This window comes from Mesocricetus auratus, unplaced genomic scaffold (genome assembly GCF_017639785.1).
Source record: "Mesocricetus auratus isolate SY011 unplaced genomic scaffold, BCM_Maur_2.0 Super-Scaffold_100023, whole genome shotgun sequence".
In the NCBI taxonomy this organism is placed as follows: Eukaryota; Metazoa; Chordata; class Mammalia; order Rodentia; family Cricetidae; genus Mesocricetus; species Mesocricetus auratus.
Window position 1 is genome coordinate 20,671,909 of NW_024429204.1, and position 20,562 is coordinate 20,692,470.

General features: G+C 47.1%; 1 protein-coding gene across 1 annotated transcript in view; it reads right to left on the bottom strand.

The window, feature by feature from the left end:
* Window positions 1-20,232, bottom strand: part of Anxa13 (annexin A13) — a 45,883-nt gene extending 25,651 nt beyond the window's left edge. The window contains exon 1 of the mRNA XM_005082742.4: window positions 20,140-20,232. Coding sequence (XP_005082799.1) covers window positions 20,140-20,154 — 15 coding nt within the window. The 5' untranslated portion in view covers window positions 20,155-20,232. The remainder of the gene's footprint in view (window positions 1-20,139) is intronic.
* Window positions 20,233-20,562: the final 330 nt, after the last annotated feature.

Below are 20,562 nucleotides of genomic sequence, written 5' to 3' on the forward strand. Positions count from 1 at the left end.
TTTCCAGGCGAAGGAGAGTCTCTGTAGGACTCTCAGAAGACTAAATGGTGTGCTTGCTCTTCTTCAGGGGCAGGGCTGGACCCGGAGAGCAGAACTTGTCTATTCTGGGTTCAGTTCCAGACCATTCCACAGGAGCTCATCAGCATCAGGACTTGCGTTAGCTGCCCCACTTCAAAACTAAGAGTGGAAGCTGAACACGGCACTTTGGAAATGGCTGTGGAGGTCAGGCTGTGCCTCAGGTCCCTAAGAGTCAGGTCACACTTGTCAAGCGCTGGCAGGGTGGCTTCCCCTCAAAGGGACGCCTTCTCCTCATTGGCACAAAGATGTTGTGAGGGCTAGGAGGCCATGTGAAGGTTTGTCTGAGACCTCCTAGTCGGGGAATGGCCGAGTGGGAACCAAGGTTAGAGCCAGGACTTTCTGACTGGGACATAGTAAATGACATCCCTGGCCCCATCCCTGTCTGGTTTACAAATACCGTGAAAGTATAGTTAAAGGATGGGGAAAGAAACCCCTCACGGGTAAAAGCTGACTCCAAGTGTCCTTTGGTTCAAGCTGTGATACCCGGGGACTCTGTGAGAGGGTGTGAACCTCATGTTAGGACTGGAGATGATGCTGGGTGTGGTGGGTTGGACGAGAATGGCCCCCATGGGCTCGTAGATTGTAATGTTTGGTCATCAGGGAGTGGAACTTTTTGAAAAGGATTAGGAGATGTGGTCTTGTTGGAGAAAGTGTATCACTCGGAGTAGGCTTTGAGGTTTCAAAAGCCCACGCCAGCCAGGCCCAGGCCAAGTCTCTCTCTCTCTCTCTCTCTCTCTCTCTCTCTCTCTCTCTCTCTCTCTCTCTCTCTCTCTCTCTCTGTGTGTGTGTGTGTGTGTGTGTGTGTGTGTGTGTGTTCACATGCTCATTAAACATGTTCCTTTATAAGAGTTCTGTGGTCATGGAGCCTCCTCACAGCAGTAGAACAGTGACTAGGACATTGGGACTTCCTTATGGGTGTGCATGCCTGGAATATAGTGCAGAATGAACTCCCCATCAGAAACACTGTCGTCAGCAGGGAAGGACAAGGACCTCAGCCCTCTCCTTGTAGGAATCACTGTTAGCCATGCTGGCTACGATTTCCAGCCTGCATGAGAAGACAATGAAGTATTTTTCTTTGTAATAGCAGGGTTAATGTGTCATGTCATGATGAGAGACAGAGACAGAGACAGAGAGAGAGAGAGAGGGGGGCAAAGGGGGAGGGAGGAAGGGGAGAGGAGGAGAATCTCAGCCTGTTTGGATTTTCTTTCTGTGTGGCTGGGTCTGTCTCCACAAAGACTGTATTTATGTTTGTCTCCCCTGGCTGATCCTGGATGTCCTGGGGCTCCTTCGGGGGAAGCTGAGACAGGCTTTCCTCTGGAATGCTCAGGTAGCGGGCATGCCACAGCCATTGTTCATTGTTAAGTGGGCAGCTGACTTTGGAGGCTAGTCCTATTTGCCAACCAGATCTCAGGGGAGGGATATGGGTTAGCGACGGAGCTGGTGGCAGGGGACACCAGCGCAGGATGGCCGTGCTCCCAGGTTTTGAATGAGCACACAGATACCCTGCCTGCTTCGAATGTGGCGGCGGAATGACATCCTTTGTGTTTGGATGTGTTTGTTCTGAACAGCCCTGGCACCTACTGACACCCAGGAAGCAAAGTTGGCACAAGAGGTTAGATGCCAATAACCATCGGTGTGAGGCCTGGGCCACAGGAACCCTGGTTCAGCTGCGATTCTGCTACTCGGCCGCTCACCTGAGAGCCGGCGTCCTCCTCTGTAAACTGGAGGCAGCGTCTATCCTGCGAGGCCAACCCAGGCTGGCATGAGACTAAGTGCCCGCCTTATTCCACGCGCTTGCTTCACATGGACACTAGACACCGTCATAGGGCATCTGTGCCAGCCCCTCCCTACCTCTTCAGTCATCTCTTGTGCTTTTGTCGTGATGCCTACAACATTTAAGGAAGTGATATTTATTTATGTGCACATCAACATCAATTACACGTACGTTCCTGACACAGGATCTCATGTGTCCCAGGATGTTCTTGAACACGCGATGGAGCCGAGAATAACCTTGACTCAACCCACACCTTTGCTTCCAGGAGCTGGGGACTGTAGGTGTCACCACCACGCCATGCTTGGCTCAGCTACGCACATTTTACCAACAAGTTTGGAAAGTCAAATGTACACATATGAAGACACTTAAGTTGATTCACATATATCTAACATACATCTGGGCACACACACACACACACACACATATGTACTTATATATGTGTGTGTCTCTCTATTGCAATGAAGAGGTCTGAGTTACTGAGATTCGAATTCAGCCTGACTAGAAAGCCCTGCTCTTCAGATTGACCCTTTTTTTTTCTCAGAAGCACTACTTTATTTCCCATTTAGAGTCACCAGCTCATCTGTAAGGCAGACACGCACTTTCTCAGGTGTAGTGTGGTGTTCAGACACGGTCGTGCCTCTAACAGGGTATTGAGGTGCTGGACCAGGTTGGTGGCACGTAGAAGCTGGGCTGCCTGGTGACATAAGGATGTAAGGGTCATTTGTGACTCTGAAGTATTGTTGAAATGTAACGGGAGCAGCGCTGGGATTTAATATTTCCACCAAAGGTCTCCGGAGGTCCTGGCTTGGGGCCCTCTGCTTAGTAAATATTTGAGAACGGTTGCCTGGTGTCCAGGCTCTGAGCCAGCAGGGCTCAGGAAGCACCGAGGGCGAGCGTCCCTGAGCTGCCAGGTGCTGCTGCTGGGACCACTGTGAAGTAAGGAAGAGGCTGAGGGAGGATTTGGTGAAGGTGCTTTCTGGGTCTGTGAAGCAGGAGCAAAGTGGCGAGAGACTGTGCTGGGGCTAGCCCTGGGCAAGCCTAGATTCCTCTCAGGGGCAGCAATTACCATTGGCACCATCCATGGCACCACGAACCATTGCCAGCCATTCTGGATGCAGCATGAACCAATGCTGGCTATTCTGGCTGAACTCGCCTTGCACTACTTTCTTAAAACAACATTCTTGAAGAAAATTACCAATTTGATTGGAATACAACACACTGCATACAACTTGACACCTATAGTTACACACATAAACCCACGGAACTATCACCACCATCCAGGGTTGAGATACACCCTCACCTCCCCAACTTTCTGTGTTTCCTTGAATGTGCCGTGAAAGACTCTGCATGAGATTTACATGCCTGACTAATGTTAAGCGTGTGTTAGAATACTGTTGAGTAGCGGTTGCACACGGCACAGTGCGTCTCCAGAACTAACTCACTGTGGCTGAGACTGCACAGTGACTGAATGACACCTGCATCCCTTGGAGCCCATGCTCAATGCACCATCCCTGGGAGTTTTGCTATTGTAGGTCCCTCCCGGAAGTGGTCCTGGAGGTGGAGGGATGCAGTGTTGATCTTTTAGTGACTGACTTACTTTACTCAGTGGGGTGCTTCCTAGGCTCATCAGGGTTGTCACGAATGGATTGATTGTTTTCTTTTTTAAATGCTTAATCACATTCCATTGTAAAATTGCCTTGTATTGATTTTTAAAATGTTATAAGGTTGAGAAACCCGAGTCTAATTTGGGGAAAGACTCCTGTAAGACAGCATGGTTTCTCTCTCTACACTCAAAGCTATTTACTCTTAACCCAGACACAAAGCTTTCTCCCCTTCTTGTCTTTTCTAAGTCTGCTTTCCCTTCCGAAAGTTAGTAAGAATTCCACCTCCTATGGCCCGTTATAAGGACATGGACACAGAGCATTTGGCATAGTGGTTGGCATGTGGTGAGGACTCATTATTTCAGTTATCTCCTTCTATCTTTGCTTGGTTTGCACTGGGTTGAATTCTTCCCATGGTGCTTAGCCTGGAGAATTCGAAACTGGGACTTGGGTTGTTGATATAGCTTCTTTGGTAAAGTGCTTGCACACATATCTGAATTAAATCCCTAAAGCCCACATTAAAAAAGCCTAGGTATGGTATGGTATTGCACATGTGTAATCCTGGTATTGGGGAGGCAGGCAAGCCCTCACTGGTCAGCCAGCCTAGCCTGGCCTAGTTGGAGAGATCCTGTCTTATAGAAACAAACAGAAAATGAAAACAATAGGGATAGCACCTTAGAAATGACATTGGAGGCTGTCTGGTTGCCTTTTGGCCTTCACACAAACGTGCACACACATTAACATACAAACATGCAAGTGTGCACACACGTAAAAATAAAACCTACCTTTATCACAGCGAGCAAAAAATTACTAACTATATTTTTGTCAACTCCAAATTCACTTTATGCTTTTAACTAGTATCAGGCACTAAAAGCCACAGAGAAATCTATGGGAGAAAAACTTAGCACCGAGAATGACGGCCAAAAACAGATCACTTGTTACATGGCAGGCCCTGCTCTAGATTATTTACATGAAACCCCTTTTAATCCTCGCAGCAGCTGTGGAGACAGGTGTTATGACTGTGCAGTTTAGAAGATTGAGACAGAGAAGTAAGTTACCCGTCCAAGGCCACGTGACGGAATGAGTATCCATGCCTACACTCTGGGTCCGGAAACTCTGCTATTGACTTGCTATTACTGCTTCTTTGGGCCCCTATTAAAATTAGTTTTAAGAACAGAAATTGCAGTCCGACCCTTTGAAAGATTGCCTTTCACAGAAGCATCATTTGACATTTGTCACCCGGTCAGAGAGTCCAGAGCCTCTTGTCTAGATAGCTGTGGGATCAAGAGATGTCTAATGGAGAGAAAACAGAAAGTGAAATGCAACCTGAAGGCTGGGTACCACTCTTTGCAGGGTAGCATGGGCCTCCGTCTCCTCTTAGGCAGGCCGGGCATGCAGGAGCGTCACTGTAGCCAGAACCGTCTCCCCGTGTTCCTCTCCACTCAAGCGGAAGGAACCGTGTGTTCTGCTTCTCCTTTGGAAACTGAGATTAACGGATTACCATTTGCCCTACCCAAGTCTCGGGAAGATTAAAGACTGACCACTTGGCATGATGCCCCAGAGCTGGCAGGGGAGAAGTCAGCTTTCCAGGCCTTCCATGAGCTCTGAGGACACTTCCTCCTCCTCTCCTCATCTTACCCTACACTCGCAAGTTTTCCACTTTCTTCTAGAGCAGAAAATGCTACAGTATGCTTTCTGCATGGGGGGGGGCTGTGTATGTGTGTATAGTGTAGTATGTGTGTGTGGAGTGTGTGTGAGGTGTGTACGTGTTTGTGTGTGTGTTTGTGGAGTGTGGGTGGGGAGTGGAGAGAGTGTGTGTTTGTGTGTGTGAGGTATGTGTGTGTTTGTGGTGTGTGTGTTTGTGTGTGGTGTCTATGTGTGGTGTGTGTGGTATGTGTGTGTGTTGTGTGTAGTACGTTGGGTATGTGTATGTGGTGTGTGTGTTTGTGTGTGTTTGTGGTGTGTGTATGGTGTATGTGTTTGTGTGGTGTGTGTGTGTGGCGTGTGTGGTGTGTATGTGGTGTGTGTGTGTGTGTGTGTGTGTGTGTGTGTGTGTGTGTGTGTGTAATTTTAGCGAAGGTATTCTGAGGATTGGGACGGTATGGCCAGTAGAAGGCCACTTCTCAGGTGTTTATTTGGGGGCAGTGGGAGGTGACTGGATTCTATCCTGATAAACTGTCAAATATTGACATAGGTAAACCTATAAATTAGGCTTTTGACTATGGTCTCATTTTCCAGCACTCCCACCGACTTTGTCTTTTGTGTTTATATTCTACATTAGAGACTTCTATCCTGTTCTCTTCACTGTACACATTTACCAGCCTGGCTTGCTCCTTAGACTGTAGACTTCTTGGTGGTAGAGTCCCTTCATGCCCATTGTCACATCCCCAATACCCAGTGCAATGGTCACTCACTGAAGCACTTGGTCAATGTAGATGTATTCATGAAGGGGATGGGGCCATATGCTGCCAATTCCAGGCCTATGTCACGTGATGAATGCAGGACAGGATCTCTCTCTTTTCAGGAGACAGGCACCTCTCCCTTCTGCAATGCTTGCTTGACCTTGTCAGGTCATTGTCAGGGGTCAAGGGCAGTAGTGAGGACAGAGGAAGGGAAGAGAAAATTTACCAACATAGATATCCTGAGTTTAAAATAGCATCAGCCTTCCCGGGGTGATGGAGCTAGCTCAAAGGGGGTTCCCTCAGACTTTACCTGAGGGACAATGGGATTCACAGGGAAAAGCAAAGGCCTCAGATGCTCAGATGTGGGGCAGTTTGAGCTAAACTGCAGTTAGAGCTCTTAGAATTAATACCATACGGAGGGCTAACGGGCTCTGAGGGAGATGACCTGGCCAGGATCTCTCTCAACTCTTCTGGTTGTCTTTGCCTGGCAATGTTAGGGTTTCACACACTTCCAGCTTAGCCGATGCTGTGTTATAGACTGAGGGCCATCACTAGCCCATCATTTGTTTTTGGAAATAAAGTGGCACCATCCAGCCTATCCAGTTATGTCTCCGTGGCTACTTTTGTGTGATAACTGGATGTAAGAACTTGCACAGCGGCCCCAAGGCCCCCGATATTTACTGTGCCAGTTACTATTCTGTTCCATGCAAACAACTTTTTTCCCTCTCACTTTAAAATCGGAGAGCAGGTGACAGGATCTGAGCCGTTAGCAGGCAACACCAAATTTACTTAGAATTTGATACCGTCTTTTGTTTTCTCTTATATATACACTGATGCTAGTTCAGTATTCATCATGCTAATCTAGAGTTTCCTCTTAAGAGAAATTCACTGATGCAAAAAAACCAAACAGGTTTAAAGGTGGTAATCAGTAGAACTGTTATAGATTGGGTGACGTGTGTGAACAGGCAACATTGTAAAGGCTGTCTTTAAGCTTGAACTGTGGAACGCACTGAAGGAATGTACCTAAACCTGTCATTTTATAGGCAAAGAAACTACAGTCTGGTTATTAAGTCCCATGCCTATGGTCCTCCACTTGCTCATGGGATAGATTCCTGTCCTTGTAATGACCTCATACCTCTGAATGGTTAGTCATCTGTACTTTTGAGCCAGGTAGTCTGAACACAAATTAATGCACAGTTAAAGTTCATGAATGCAAAGCCAGAAACTACCTGCATGATGTATCCACAGCCACAGATAGCACAGATTGAAAGACACCTTGAAACAATCAAGGGGCCATTTGCATTTCAAGGGTGACATGTTGGTTTCGTTAGGTTGATGGCTTCTTGGTTATGGTTCCCTCTGGTTTAATCAATCTGATCAAAAGTCTTATTATTTTTTTAATATAAGTGCACTAACTGCTTGTATGGCAAGCACTAAGACTACCAAACAGAAAATCCTGTTTTTCTGTGTATCCTGTTGGGTGCATTCAAGCACAGTTGGGCTCTTGTAGGGACACTTGGTATTCTGCCCTGCGGTTATTGCTTTACCACTGGGATCCCCAGCTAAGAGCAGAGCTTCTCCTAGTCCCACAGCCTCTATCCTCCCTTGTCTGTAATTACTAACCTTGGGGTGAATCAGAGAGCCAGGAAGAGCTCAGAGGAGCCTGAGCTCTGTCCTCACGGGGTGCTGGGAGTGTGACAGAGCCACGCTTTGCCATAGATTCTGCTTTCAGAGACGCAGTTGAAGTGACACAGTGATTATTAATTGCCTGGACGTCCCTCTACAGGAGTAAGCTATTTGGATCACTGGACAAATAAGGTTGGAAGAAGACAAATGGAGATGGAAAGATAGCTCAATGCTTAAACTGCTTGCCTCACCAATGTGAGGCCTGGGGTTGAGGCCATTTACATACGTAAAGGCCTGCTGGGTATAGTGGTCCTCCTGTAGTTCCAGGGCTGGGAAAGCAGAGACAAGGGATCCCTGGGCCAGGCTGAGTAGGTTCCTGAACACACGGACCAGCTGAAGCTGCCAAGCTCTGGGTTCAACTGTGCCTCTATTACACAACGGGGAGGGTGTTTGGAGAGATTCCTGATCTTGGCTTCAAGCCTCCACACACACGTACCCATACATGTGTACACACACACACACACACACACACACACACACACACACACACACACACACACAGACACTTGCAAAAGGAAAAGAAAAAGGCATCAATTTGGATTAGAACTCAGCATGCCTTATTTACATAGGCATCCATTCTATATGTTGATGCCTTTTTTAAAATTGAGTTTTTGAGACAAGGCTTCTCTACGTAGTTAGGTGTCCTGGAATTTGCTCTGTAGACCAGGCTGGCCTAGAACTCAACAGAGATCCTCCTGCCTCTGCCTCTAAGTGCTGGGATTACAGGTGTGTGTTACCATGCTCTCCGTACTCTTTAATGGCAATTAGCATAGTTGGCAGCATTTTCTAGAAAGACAAGCATTCTGAGGTTACACATGTTGATGTGACATTTCTCAGAGGTGACAGTGGCCTGGGCCAGAAGCAAGGAAGCCTCCCTTAAGACTCCTCTATAGCCAGCACCTTGAAGTAGCAGGCACTGTAGCTCCTGAAGGTGACAACGGACATTCGGAAGTGTGAATGTACAGCCAGCTTGTCATGCTGAGTAAGCATAGAGGGAGAGGAAGCCTGGGAACCTTCTGTGGGCTACAACCAAGCAGGAGATGTGTGTAAATGAGCTCATGGGTGACTACACCAATGTCCTTTCCCATGGCGTCACTCTACTCAGGGGGACCTGCAGCTTAACAGTCTGCCAGCCTCACTGATTGTACAGCAGAGCCTCCTCCCCTGGCCACCATAAATCATCAACGTAGAATAACAGCTGCCACAGAGCTGTCGTTGTCTTCATCAGGAGGACAAGGGTCAACCTCCAGGAGCTTTGCCCCCGTGATAAGAGATAAGTTCAACATGAAGGCAAAAGGCAACAGATACGGCCACTGATGCAGGTCCAGAGAGCTGAAGACATCATGGGGACAAATGGTGCCCCCTGGTCTTGCTCTCCCAAAGGTGTGTAGCAAATGCACTGACTCTCAGCTAGCCAGGAGTGAGTTCTCCTTCTGGGCAACATTGGCACTGCCTGGGAACATTTACAACAATCCCAGATAGGGAGTGACTACTCTTATAGCTAAGGATAGAAGCCATGGATTGCTAAACATTCTCCAATACATAGAAAACCCCTCACAACCAAGTGTTATCTGAGCCCAAATGTCAATAGTACCAAGGTTCTACGTGCCCAGAGTCTAGATGGCCTGCACTTGTATAATGCTGTCAACACATGGCTTTAGTAGGTGTTGAGAGGTTGGGCTTCTAGTGGTAAACAGCACACGGGTCCTGACTAAGATCTCCAGGCACTAAGAGCAAATGATTGGGCTTCCATAAAAGGGAAGATTAAAAGCGGCCGTGTCTTTCTGATGATAAATCTGAAAGATGAGAAACAGGATAAGGTAATGGGGAAGAAAAACTGGAGCCCTGTACAGATCTCAGCGAGAAGGCTGCTGTCACCTCCTGTCCTGTTGTTTGCATGCTGGCATTGAGGGCACCACAGCCTGCCTGCGCGTCAGGATGTCCCATCTATGTGACAGCTCCCAGCAGGCCCATTTCTGGTTCTTTTTTTAATACTGTGTTGGGCCCAAGAACATAGGGCATCTACTAGAAGGGGGATAGCATTAATCATCTAGGAAAAAGATTTGTGTGGTGGGGAAAGTGATGGCCTACTTAAAGGTTGCCCACAGATTGCTCTGGAAGCTGGAGACCTTGGAAAAGTGTTAAGCTTCCAGATATCCAGTTACGGCTGTGCTGCACCAAGGGAAGGGAGCTTGGAGGGCAGGGTGGCTGCTGGGAGATGAAGGTCATTTCTCAATGGTGACAGGAGCCATGTCTTCAGGGGTTGTGGCAAAGGAAGTATGTTTTTCATTAGAAAGGAACGATCTCCTTCCTTCTTACATCACCAAAGACTGTCTCTAGCCAATTCACCCAGAGTAAAAACTTGGGGTTTGTTTCCTAGAAGATAAAAAAATAACTGGTGTGTTCTAGAAACCTTGATAGTCAAAGCTCAGTGGGCAGGTGGAATTGAGAAAAAAAATATTGGGAGCTGAGGTAGGTCATAATGGTATTGTATATATCGGACAGCGAGAGCTCTAAACAACAGTGGGGACAAGTTCTGATTTGCTGGAAATGAACCAAGGTGAAACAGCCGAGTTTGTTTTAACACAATTCCTATCTCAGCCTGTATCGAAACAATGAATGGTATTCTTTCCCCCATAATGGGTGTGCATCGGCCCCAGGGCTAGCAATTCTTCTCCTTAAAATCCCTTTTGTGTTTTTCCCCTCCCTGGCCCCCATTATAACTACTCAAATCCCCCATCATAGGAAGAGGGAGTTGTTTAGCTTGTCTTTATTACCTCTTGGTCACCTGAAAGCTAGTGTGAACAGTGAGGGCATGAGACATGATATTGGTCAACGCCACACTTGGAGGAAACCAGCAGTGGTAAGGAAATGCCCCCTCTCCCGACAGTAATCTCAGCTGTGGCCATGTGATTAACTACCAGGCGGGGCATGACCCAAGCCAACCAGAATTCTCTTACATTTAAAAAAAAGATGATTTATATTGGGTGGTGGTGGCGCACGCCTTTAATCCCAGCACTCGGGAGGCAGAGGCAGGTGGATCTCTGTGAGTTCAAGACCAGCCTGATCTACAAGAGCTAGTTCCAGGATAGCCTCCAAAGCCACAGAGAAACCCTGTCTTGAAAAACCAAAACAGAAAAAAAAAGATGATTTATTTATCTGGGTATGTCTGATGGGAGATGTCATTTTGTATGCTGTGAACATGTTTCTCTTATTGGTTGATAAATAAAGCTGTTTCAGCCAATGGACAGGCAGGATGTAGCCAGGCAGGAAGTGTAGGTGGGACTTCCAGACCGAAAGATTCAGGGAAGAGGAACTCGGGAGAGTGAATCTCTGCTGGGGGAGACACCATGGAGCTGCTGAGGAAGCAAGAGGTTCTGGCATGACCGGTAAGCCAGACAGTTTATAGTTAATACAAGACTCTGTGTGTTTATTTGGGACTAAGCCTCTGCCTACGTATGTCTGTGTGAGTGTGTGAGGAGGGTATATGCGTCTTTGAAGATGACACAGAGCACAGAAGAGGGTATGGGTGTCCTCCCTTATCACCCTCTGACTGTTCTTTTTAGGCGGGGTCTCTCCTTGAACCCTGGACTTACGCTTTTTTGGCTGAACTGGAAGACAACAAGCCCTAGGATACTCATGTTTCTGCCTCCCTTGGGAACTGGGATCACAGACATGCACAGGTCACCTAGCTTGTTACTCGAGTGCTTGGATGCAAACTCTGGTCTTCATGACGGTTCAGCGAGCACACCTGGCCCCTGAGCTCTCTCTCCATCCCCTCTCTGACGTTTTATACATGCAGATGCTGAAGGAAGGTGACGTGACGTGAAGTTGGCTTTGGTTCCTCACATTCAACCAACCACAGGTAAGAACCTATCTGGAAAATCATTGCGTCTGACCAGAACCTGTGCAGGCATTAATTTTGAAACAGTAGCGTGAACAACTGTTTACACTTCATATATAGCACAGTGCTGCCTTGGCACTAACCTAGACAGGGGTTGGTATTCACGAGGGTGTGCATAAGTTATATGTGAGTGTTAAACAGTTTTATATAAGGGACTTGAGAACCTGTACACTCTCTCTTTCTAGTGTGTGTGTGTGTGTGTCTGAGTGCACGTGTGTGCACGCACTTGTATGCACACATGCATGCTTGTGTTGCAGCCAACATTCATGGACTCTGGAAACAGACCCTGTTTTCCTAGGTTGGAGCTGTAATACCAGGCCTCCCTCTTGCTGGTTCCTTTGGCTACACCATTTCCAACAGCATGGAGCCAACTCTTCCGGTGCCCCAACCCTTCCTCTCTCCCCCTCTATGTAAATGAACAGTTTACTCTAACCCACAGACAAAGGGCTCACCACCCTTCAGTCTCCCTTTGCCAGCCTAGGGTGAGTCTGACCACCAGTCTGCCCCCTGACGTGGGATGCTTGGAACTCTTCAAAAAGATTTGCCTCGGATAGGAAAATGGCACACAAGGAGAGATATGTATTTCCCCTCTCCTCTTCCTCCTTGCTGCGACTCATGACCATTTCTGCCATGAGGAGGAGGAGCATATGTACACGGAGGGGGCAGGACAGAGAGGCAGCCAGAGCTTGGTCCTTAATGATGTTTCTGACATGCTCTGTGCCTCTTTCCAGGCTGCCTGCTAGGGCTGTGTCGTGGAACTGGGCCTCTGGGCATGACCTTGCTCTTCCTATCTTGGAATCAGACAAGCTGTGATCACCCTCATGAGACTCTCGTGAGGTCAGGCCTCCTAAGTTCCCTTGAAGACATAGGAGAGGGTTCATGAAGCAACCAGCTCACACGGTTATGCATTAGGCCCCACACGAGACCCTGCCCTCTCCATAGGTAAAAATCACCAAAGCGTGAAACTTGTTTTCGGTGCTGTAGCTGCCAGCTCATACCCCTGTGGGCAAAACCCACTCTCCCATGTCCTTGTAAATAAATTTAACTCCAGTTAAATCCACTGGTTCGTGCGAAACTTGGGTAAAATCGTGGATTTGGTTTGTCCTTGGTGCCGTATCTAGGGTGAATAGACATTGGTTCATGTCTCCCCAAGGAAAGTCACACAGCAGACAAGTCATAAATGTGCTTGTTACTGAAACTATTTTTAGTCCTGCTTGTAACCGGTACCACCTACTAATTGCTCAAAGACAGACAGAAACCTTCTGTGGGCTCATTCCTCCCCAGTTACCTCAAGCCCCCTGTTTTCTGAGGTGCTGACGCAGGTGCCTGTTGGGTGTGTGGAAGATATCTCAAACTCAACAGACCCTGACGTCGAACTTACTCCGATTTTGGAAACCTGCGCGTTGCCGTCCATCTCTGAGGTGGATGGCCATCTACCTGGGTACACAAGCTTGGAAGTCATTGTATTGTCTTCCTTTCTCCCCACACAATCATCAAACCACAAGATTTGACCCTCTCCCCCGCCCGTGTCTCTCCAGTCCACTGCCACTGGCTTGGCTGCTGGAAGGGGTAGAGGGTTTTCACTGTCTCTGGGACCGTTGCTTCCCTGTGTTGTACTTGGTGATGACGGTTCATCTCCCAGTCTTCCCCACGTCTTAACATGGCCCACCTAGGCAGGCCCCCATTTGTCACTCCGTGTTGTGAGATTGACTGGGGGGAGTTCCCTGTTGCCTAAAGCAAGGAGGAAGGTTGGAGGTAAGCAGACTTCCAGGGCCATTGTCTGGGCATCTCTGGAGACTTGGTGGTGAGAATGGTCCATACAGAAAGCTGAGACCCAGCTCCACCCTGCGCCTGGGGGAGGTTTCTGCTCTGACCAGGGTTATGGCAGCTGAGTGTGAAGGGCTCTAGCAGGCCCGAGCATGGCGAACACGGGCCTGAATATGACATAGCCTGTCGCGACATAGTTGTATGAAGTCGGCACAAGACATCCCAAGACCAAGTTCTCAGCAAAAATGGGATGTATTTTTCCTCAGATGGACAGAGGGCAGGGAGTAAGAGACAAAGGCAGTAGACAGAGGATGAGGGAGAGGGGGAAGGGAACAAGGGTGACAGCTGAGGGATGTTTGCTCTGAAGGGACAGAGGATTCCCTCTGGATAGAGAAGAGACAGATGTGGCCCACAGGGAAATGGCGGTTTCTCAAGGTAAAATGGGAAGCCCTGTGTTAGGCTGAGGTGTTCAACTTTGGTCATGTTAATTAGGTGAACCAAAGGGGGTTTTTGATTGCTGGACTTCAATACTTTGATAGCTGGACCTTGGTAGTCAGCCTCAGGAGGAGGAAGTGGCCAAATAAGGGAATGGACCTTGGTGGCTAGTTTCAGGAATGTAACCTAATGGTTTTGTCACGGCAGAGGCAATGGGGGAGAAGGGTAAAGGGAAAACCTTATGGTGACCGTTTGCCACGCTAGGGCCTGCGTTTGCCATGCTGGGGTCTGCTACAGCCCTTCAAAGTGACCATGCGAGTCACCCACAGGGTCCGTTCAGATGCAGTCACTGGGCTTTGCCTCTGCAGTTGCCATTCAGTGGGTCCTGTGCTAAACCATGATGCTGGTCCGCAGATCACATTTAGAAATCATCGTTCTGGAAGTATGCCTGCCCCTCGGTGGGTGGGGGCGATTTAAAACACATAATTGTTAGTGCCTCACTCATGAGAGTTGATCTGGGCAGAGATATTTGAGCTACAGTGAAGTAAAATGTTGCCTTAATTTGGGTGCGTTTGGAAGCATCTGTGCTGGTTTGAATGACATAGCTCCATAGCCTCGTGTATTCAACACCAGCATGGTCCCCGGATGGTCGTACTGTTTGCAGATGCTTAGGGGGTTGCTGGAGGAAAGAAGATTAAGGGGTAATGACCCTGTTTCCCCACTAATTATGGTAGGTAGGTTAGCTTCTACTTTTAACACAAGCCTTAAATGAACCCAAGACACAGTATGAGAACTTGCGAAATCCAAATCCATATTGTATCTTGTGTGTGTGTGTGTGTGTGTGTGTGTGCATTGCATATATATGTTTGTGAGGGTGTGTTCACACCCCGTGAGTAAGCAGATCGAGGCCAGAGGTCAGTATTGGTACCTCCCTTTATCACTTTCCATGGGGTCCCTCATTGTCTCTGGAGTTCACTACTTTGCCTAGGCTAGCAGGCCAGAAAGTTCTTGCAGTGTCCTGCCTGCATATCCCTCACCAAGTCCTGAGGGTTACAGATGCACACTGCCAAGCCAGCCATTACATGGGTTCTTGGAATCGGAATGCATCCTTATGCTCCTACAGCAAGTACTTTATGTGAAGAGCCATCCCCCCAGCCCCCATGATGTACCTCTTAACGGATGCCCAAATCACCCCACTTTTGCTTCCCTTTCTTTCTGTTTGGGAGAGTCTCTTAGGATTGTCATGAGGACTCTATCCAGAGTGGGGCACAGGGGAAAGCTCAAACATCGCAGATCACAGTGCAAGTCTATTCAACTCCCACTGCAGTAAGCGCTGGATAGACAATGACTATCATTATTAAGAGGCCCCGCTTAACGTCCATTTGTCTCCATCACTGCTGAGAGGTTGGCTCTTTTTTTTTGTTTATTTTTGTTTTTCTAGATAGGGTTTTTCTGTGTAACAGTCCTGGCTGTCCTGGAACCTGCTTTGTAGACCAGGCTAGCCTCAAACTCAGAGTTTCCCTTGCCTCTACCACAAAGTTACCCTTGCCTCTGCCTCCTGAGTGCTGGAATTAGCTAGAGTCATGCACCACTACTGCCTGGCTGACTTTCAGTTCTTGCTTCTGAGCTAAGAACACGGATGCCAGGCTGTGCCAATGGGCTATGTACACATGCATCTCTACTCTAAGGCACTTTATATGGCTCCTGGCACCTGCTGCCCTCAGATCCTGTGTCAATTTGTGAGTTTCATTTTCTTTCTTATGTGAGTGTAACAATACTTCCTTTAGGTGTTCTGGGCGGCCTTCTCACTATGTCAATGTGGCTGCTTTTGTCTGCCCTAGACAAGAAATTCCAGAAGCCCAAGGCACATAATTTCACTTGAAAAGTATCTAGATCTTCAATGAAAATCAGTCTCCTTCTGGGGACTTTCTATACTCAGTGTGGTGACCCAAAAGAGTAGCCTTCCACCACAAATGTTTTCCTGCTAAGAGAGGCGTGGTTTCAGGCTGCTTCGGATGGGGGTTGGCTGTGGTACCCTTGAGTAACCCGTCACAATTGAATGTATACACTTGGTTACAATTGTACCGTATTCCCTGAAACTCCTACAATGTTTTCACTTGCCTCCAGAGCTCGCTGTCTTCTCCTAGAAATCTAGGCCTGTTCGCCACCTGTTTGTGCACCTCCCAAGTATCACGTGGTCTAGCTTCAACCTGGGCTCCCTCAGTGATCATCTGCCACTGGTCCCAAACTGTTCTCCACATTAGGTAATGTTTATGTTGGCCAAATATTAGCACAAGCAAGTCATTGCCTCGGCACGTTCAAGGGCAGTGCAGCAAGTTGCCGGGCAGAAGGAAGACTTACAAGTGGCTTTGCTTTCACAGACACTCCTGGTGACTCCTGGCTTCAGCAGCGTGTCGAGCCCTCCCTAGGGTTAGGCAGATGCACGGGACTTCAGAGTCACTCGAGGGAACACTTACAAACCCTGATGTCCAGGACAACAGCCACAGCAAGTGATTTCAAGTCTCCAGGGCGGGACCTGGACACCAGTAGGTTTTAGAACTCCCCGGGTGAACCCAATGTCCATCTAATGTTGGGAACTTGTACCCGAGACTCTAAGAGACTCAGGGAAGGAGCACAAGATACAGACTCAAGTTCCGGGTGGCACTAAGATTCTGTGTTTCTTTCGTGTGTGGGGTGTGTGTGTGGATGTGCAGGTGTGTGTGCAGGTGTGTGCTTGTGCACACCTGTGGAGGTCAGAGGTTAATACTCAGTGTCTTCCTTAATCACTTCTCTATTTTTCTTTTATAGACAGGATCTCACTATGTAGCCTTGACTGATCTGGAATTTGTTAAGTACTAGGCTGGCCTTGAACTCTCAGAGATCCACCTGCCTCTGTCTCTTGACTGTTGGGATTAAAGAGGTGTGCCAATGCCTAGCCTGCTGCCTTATTTTTGAGGCAGGGTCTCTCACTAACCTGGAATGCCCAGATTCATCTAAACTAGCTGGCCAGAAATCTCTAGGGATCTCGTGTCTCTGCCTGTGAAGTCCTGGAGTTACAGACATGTGCTGCCACACTATGCCTGGATTTTTACCTGGTTGCTGGGACTTTGAACTCATGTCCTCATGCTTGTAAAGCAACCCGTTTATGGTTGGAGTCGTCTCTATAGCCCCAGTTTCACATTTATGATAAGTGTCCTGGTAATATTTCCCCTGGTCAGGGGCCCAGTGCTGAATAGCAAAGCTGCGGGTCTTTCTAGACTCTCTTTATCAATGTTGCAAATAATTTCCCAGCAGCCACCCATCCATTTGGCTTTGTGAGCATTTCCACATTTGTAGCGCCCCTCCCAAGCCTTGCTCGCTCGCTCTCTCTATTATTTGTCACATGTTAGTGGTCAGATCAACTTCCTATTTCCCTCTAGATACCAACTCTCTTGGAAACAACCCACACAACAAAGCAGAAAGAACTGGCGTGCCATCTAGCTAACTCTAAGCACAATTTTCTATGTATCTTATTTTTCTATGTTTGATGTTCAGCAGCGTAGGGGCCAACTTAGGCTGTGCAAACCCTGACTATGGTGTGATGACACTAAGCCAGTATCTTGCTTACTGCTATTTCAAACAGGCTAGTCACAAGGAATTATGTATTTAGCACCAAAAAAAGAAAGGAAGGGAGGGAGGGAAGGAAGGAGGGAGGGAAGGAGAGAAGGAGGGAGGGAGGCAGGGAGAGTAAAGAAAAGAAATAAAAGAAAGTCAGGACAGGCAAGATGGCTCACTGGGTAAAAAGCACATGTGAAAGCCTGGAGACCTGAGTTCTATTCTTGGAAGGCATCTAAAGGTGGAAGGAGAGAGCTGACTCCTCAGACCTCAACACATGCATCACGGTAAGCATGCTCACACATGCATCACGGTAAGCATGCTCACACATGCATCACGGTAAGCATGCTCACACATGCATCACGGTAAGCATGCTCACACATGCATCACGGTAAGCATGCTCACACATGCATCACGGTAAGCATGCTCACACATGCATCACGGTAAGCATGCTCACATATGCACATACACAAGAGTAATAGATAAAAATACAAATAATGAAATCACCAATGGGGAGGAAGAAGAGAAGCAAGGTGTAAGTATCCTTCCGTTTCTGGCCTGGCTAAGATCCCAGATGTCAGTCCTTGGAAGATGCATCCTCTGCCACTATCCTCTTGAATTTGCAATAATTAGACAAATAGTTATATGTGGGTATTGGTCTATGGATGTGCTCTTAGGAATGTATTGCTTCTCTGGATATTACATGATGATGCTAACCTAAGGTTTAGGGCAGTTCCCTGGGTCACAAGAATGGGCAAGTGCTGGTACATGAGTTCAGCGCCTGCCTTTGTGTGTGCATTTTATATTTTAATAAGTCTTATTTCATTTCATAGTCATGGGAGGGAAAGAACAAAGGTGTGTGTGTGTGTGAGAGAGAGAGAGACAGAGACAGAGAGAGAGAGAGACAGAGTGACAGACACACCTACACACACACAGAGAGAGAGAGAGAGAGAGAGAGAGAGAGAGAGAGAGAGAGAGAGAGAGAGAGAGAGAGAGAGAGAGAGTTGATATGGAAGTCAAGTATCAGAGCCAAGGGAAGGGCCCAATGGCATTGCAGGAAGTACCACGACTAAAACATTCTTGGTAGATTGATTGGAGTAAGCATGACACCACATTGGATATTAAGCTGGCAGGAACTAGTACTATCTTACTAGTATTTTGTGCCTTGATTTTGCCATTTGGGTTTTGGTTTGTAGATATTCAAGAAGTTTGCTAGGGCCATCAGTTTGAGCCATTTCTGGGATAATATTTCATTCTCAAAGTAGGTTTTACACTCACTCTTTTAGGATGTAGTTACTCTTTCAACACTTGTTAAATTTCCTTGCTACATTGTAACTTAGCTTGGGGCAAAGTGTCCTAGGGGTTTGTTAACCGGATGTTTCTGGGAGCAGTGAAGGCCTAGAAAGCTACATTTTCCCCATTAGCTGCAAATATTGTAACAAGCCTTTTGCCTGTGTTGGTGCATGCCGGCTGGGTGTGTGAGTGTGTGCTGGGAGTGTGGGTGGGTGCTTGTGAGCATGGGTGTGTACATTCGTGTGTGAGTGCCTGCATGAGTGTGCGCACATGTTTGGATGTCTCGGTGATCCCTGATTGCAAGCTGTGCCCTATAATGAGGTTTTCAGCCTAAAGCAAAATACTGTAGCTAGGTGACATTACATCTGTGAGAAATCTAACAATTCGAAAGGAAAAGAAAGTGCCTATGGGCTGTACTTGAGTCGGTGCAAGGCTACCAGGGTGATATGTCCCCTTTGGACAACTGTTGATTGCCTTCTCAGAGGCCTTGGGATTCAAAAATGAAATCTACAAAAGTTCTGCTCCAGTCTAGTGAGGGGTGGTTTTTCAAGGGACAAAATTGTCCTCCACAGTGCAGGTGTTGGGGCCAGTGGTCTCCTGAAGTCCCTAGTGACCATTCGAAGAATTGATAATAAAAGTAGTTTTTGGCTTCTGGGAAAGACAGCAAATAGATAACTCATAACTTTGGCTAGCTAGAAAAGGCTATTTACATATGATTTAAAAATTAATGACCCTCTGAGAACAACTCTTGTAGGTTTGTGACCATTGGGTGACCCTTTCATGCCAATAAAGGCAAACTCTTATACACAAAGCTAGCCTGCAGGAAAAACTGGAGTTTTAGTCCGCTTGTCCATGTCACTTTACCCTAGTGTCATACTTTACAGACATCTTTATTAAATATATCGTACTCACAAAATCTTGCTACCAGAAACTACGGCAGCTGCACAAACCTTAGTCAGATTCTTACTGTATCTCAGCATATAAATCGGATTCAATTGCTATTTGCCTCATGCACCAAAGATTACAAATGGTAAGTGTTTGGGTCAGTTCTTCCGACATGCTATTCATAAGTGTAGGCATTTCAGAACTAAAATGAAACATTTGGTCTATGCCGTGACCTATTGCAAGTATCTGGGTGTTTGAAGCTGCTTGGAGATAACAATGAAAGATTTTCACCTTGTAGTCTGAATTACATGGCCTCACAGGAGTATCTTACCTTACCATATTGATCATTGCAACAGAAACCCATCTATCAGTCACATTCTGAATAGGACTGGTCTATGAGGTTTTGCACAATTTTGCCACAAACTAAAAGCTTTACTTGTACGTTCTACAAACACATGCAAGTCATTTGCCCTCTGCACGGAAATCTTTATTGCATTACTTTAAACACCTTTTAAAAGCCCCTCTTACGAGATTTTAACTTGCCAGAAGAGAAATGTATTCCAAATACATTTAAAAAGCATGGTATACTTTTGCTAATGCTAGCAACAAAGGGGACATCAGAGTGAGGAAGCATGAGGCTATCAACCATGAGCTCACAGATGGATTCTTTCACAGGCTAACCAAACAGAAAACTGAATCCCAAAGGCAAGGAACACTTACGTGGCGATTCCCCATCTCCTCTTCTCTGTCTGTCCCCGGTTTCAGGAAGAGACCAGCCCTCCCACAGACAAAGTTTATAATGGGTTTCTCAGGGCACACTATCTCTTGTGTTTAATAAGTAACTTTTGGCATTGGATTTGAATTCACTGTTCGGGATGGGTTGGGAGTGGTGATAGCGAGGCATGGGCTTTGGCTACCCAGGCTGTGTGGACAGGCCATCTGAGAGAAGATACACCCAGAGAAATAAAGCTTAGACTTTTGAAGTTGAGTTATTTAATCACAACTAACAGGTTATAAGCTCGCCTCACTTCTAATAGTTGAAAGAATTTGAAAAGATTTTTCTTTCTTTTCCCCTTCTTGTCAGAGGTGGCTTCTTGTTATATAGCCTTACTAGTCTTGAATTGGAAGCAATCCTGCTTCTGC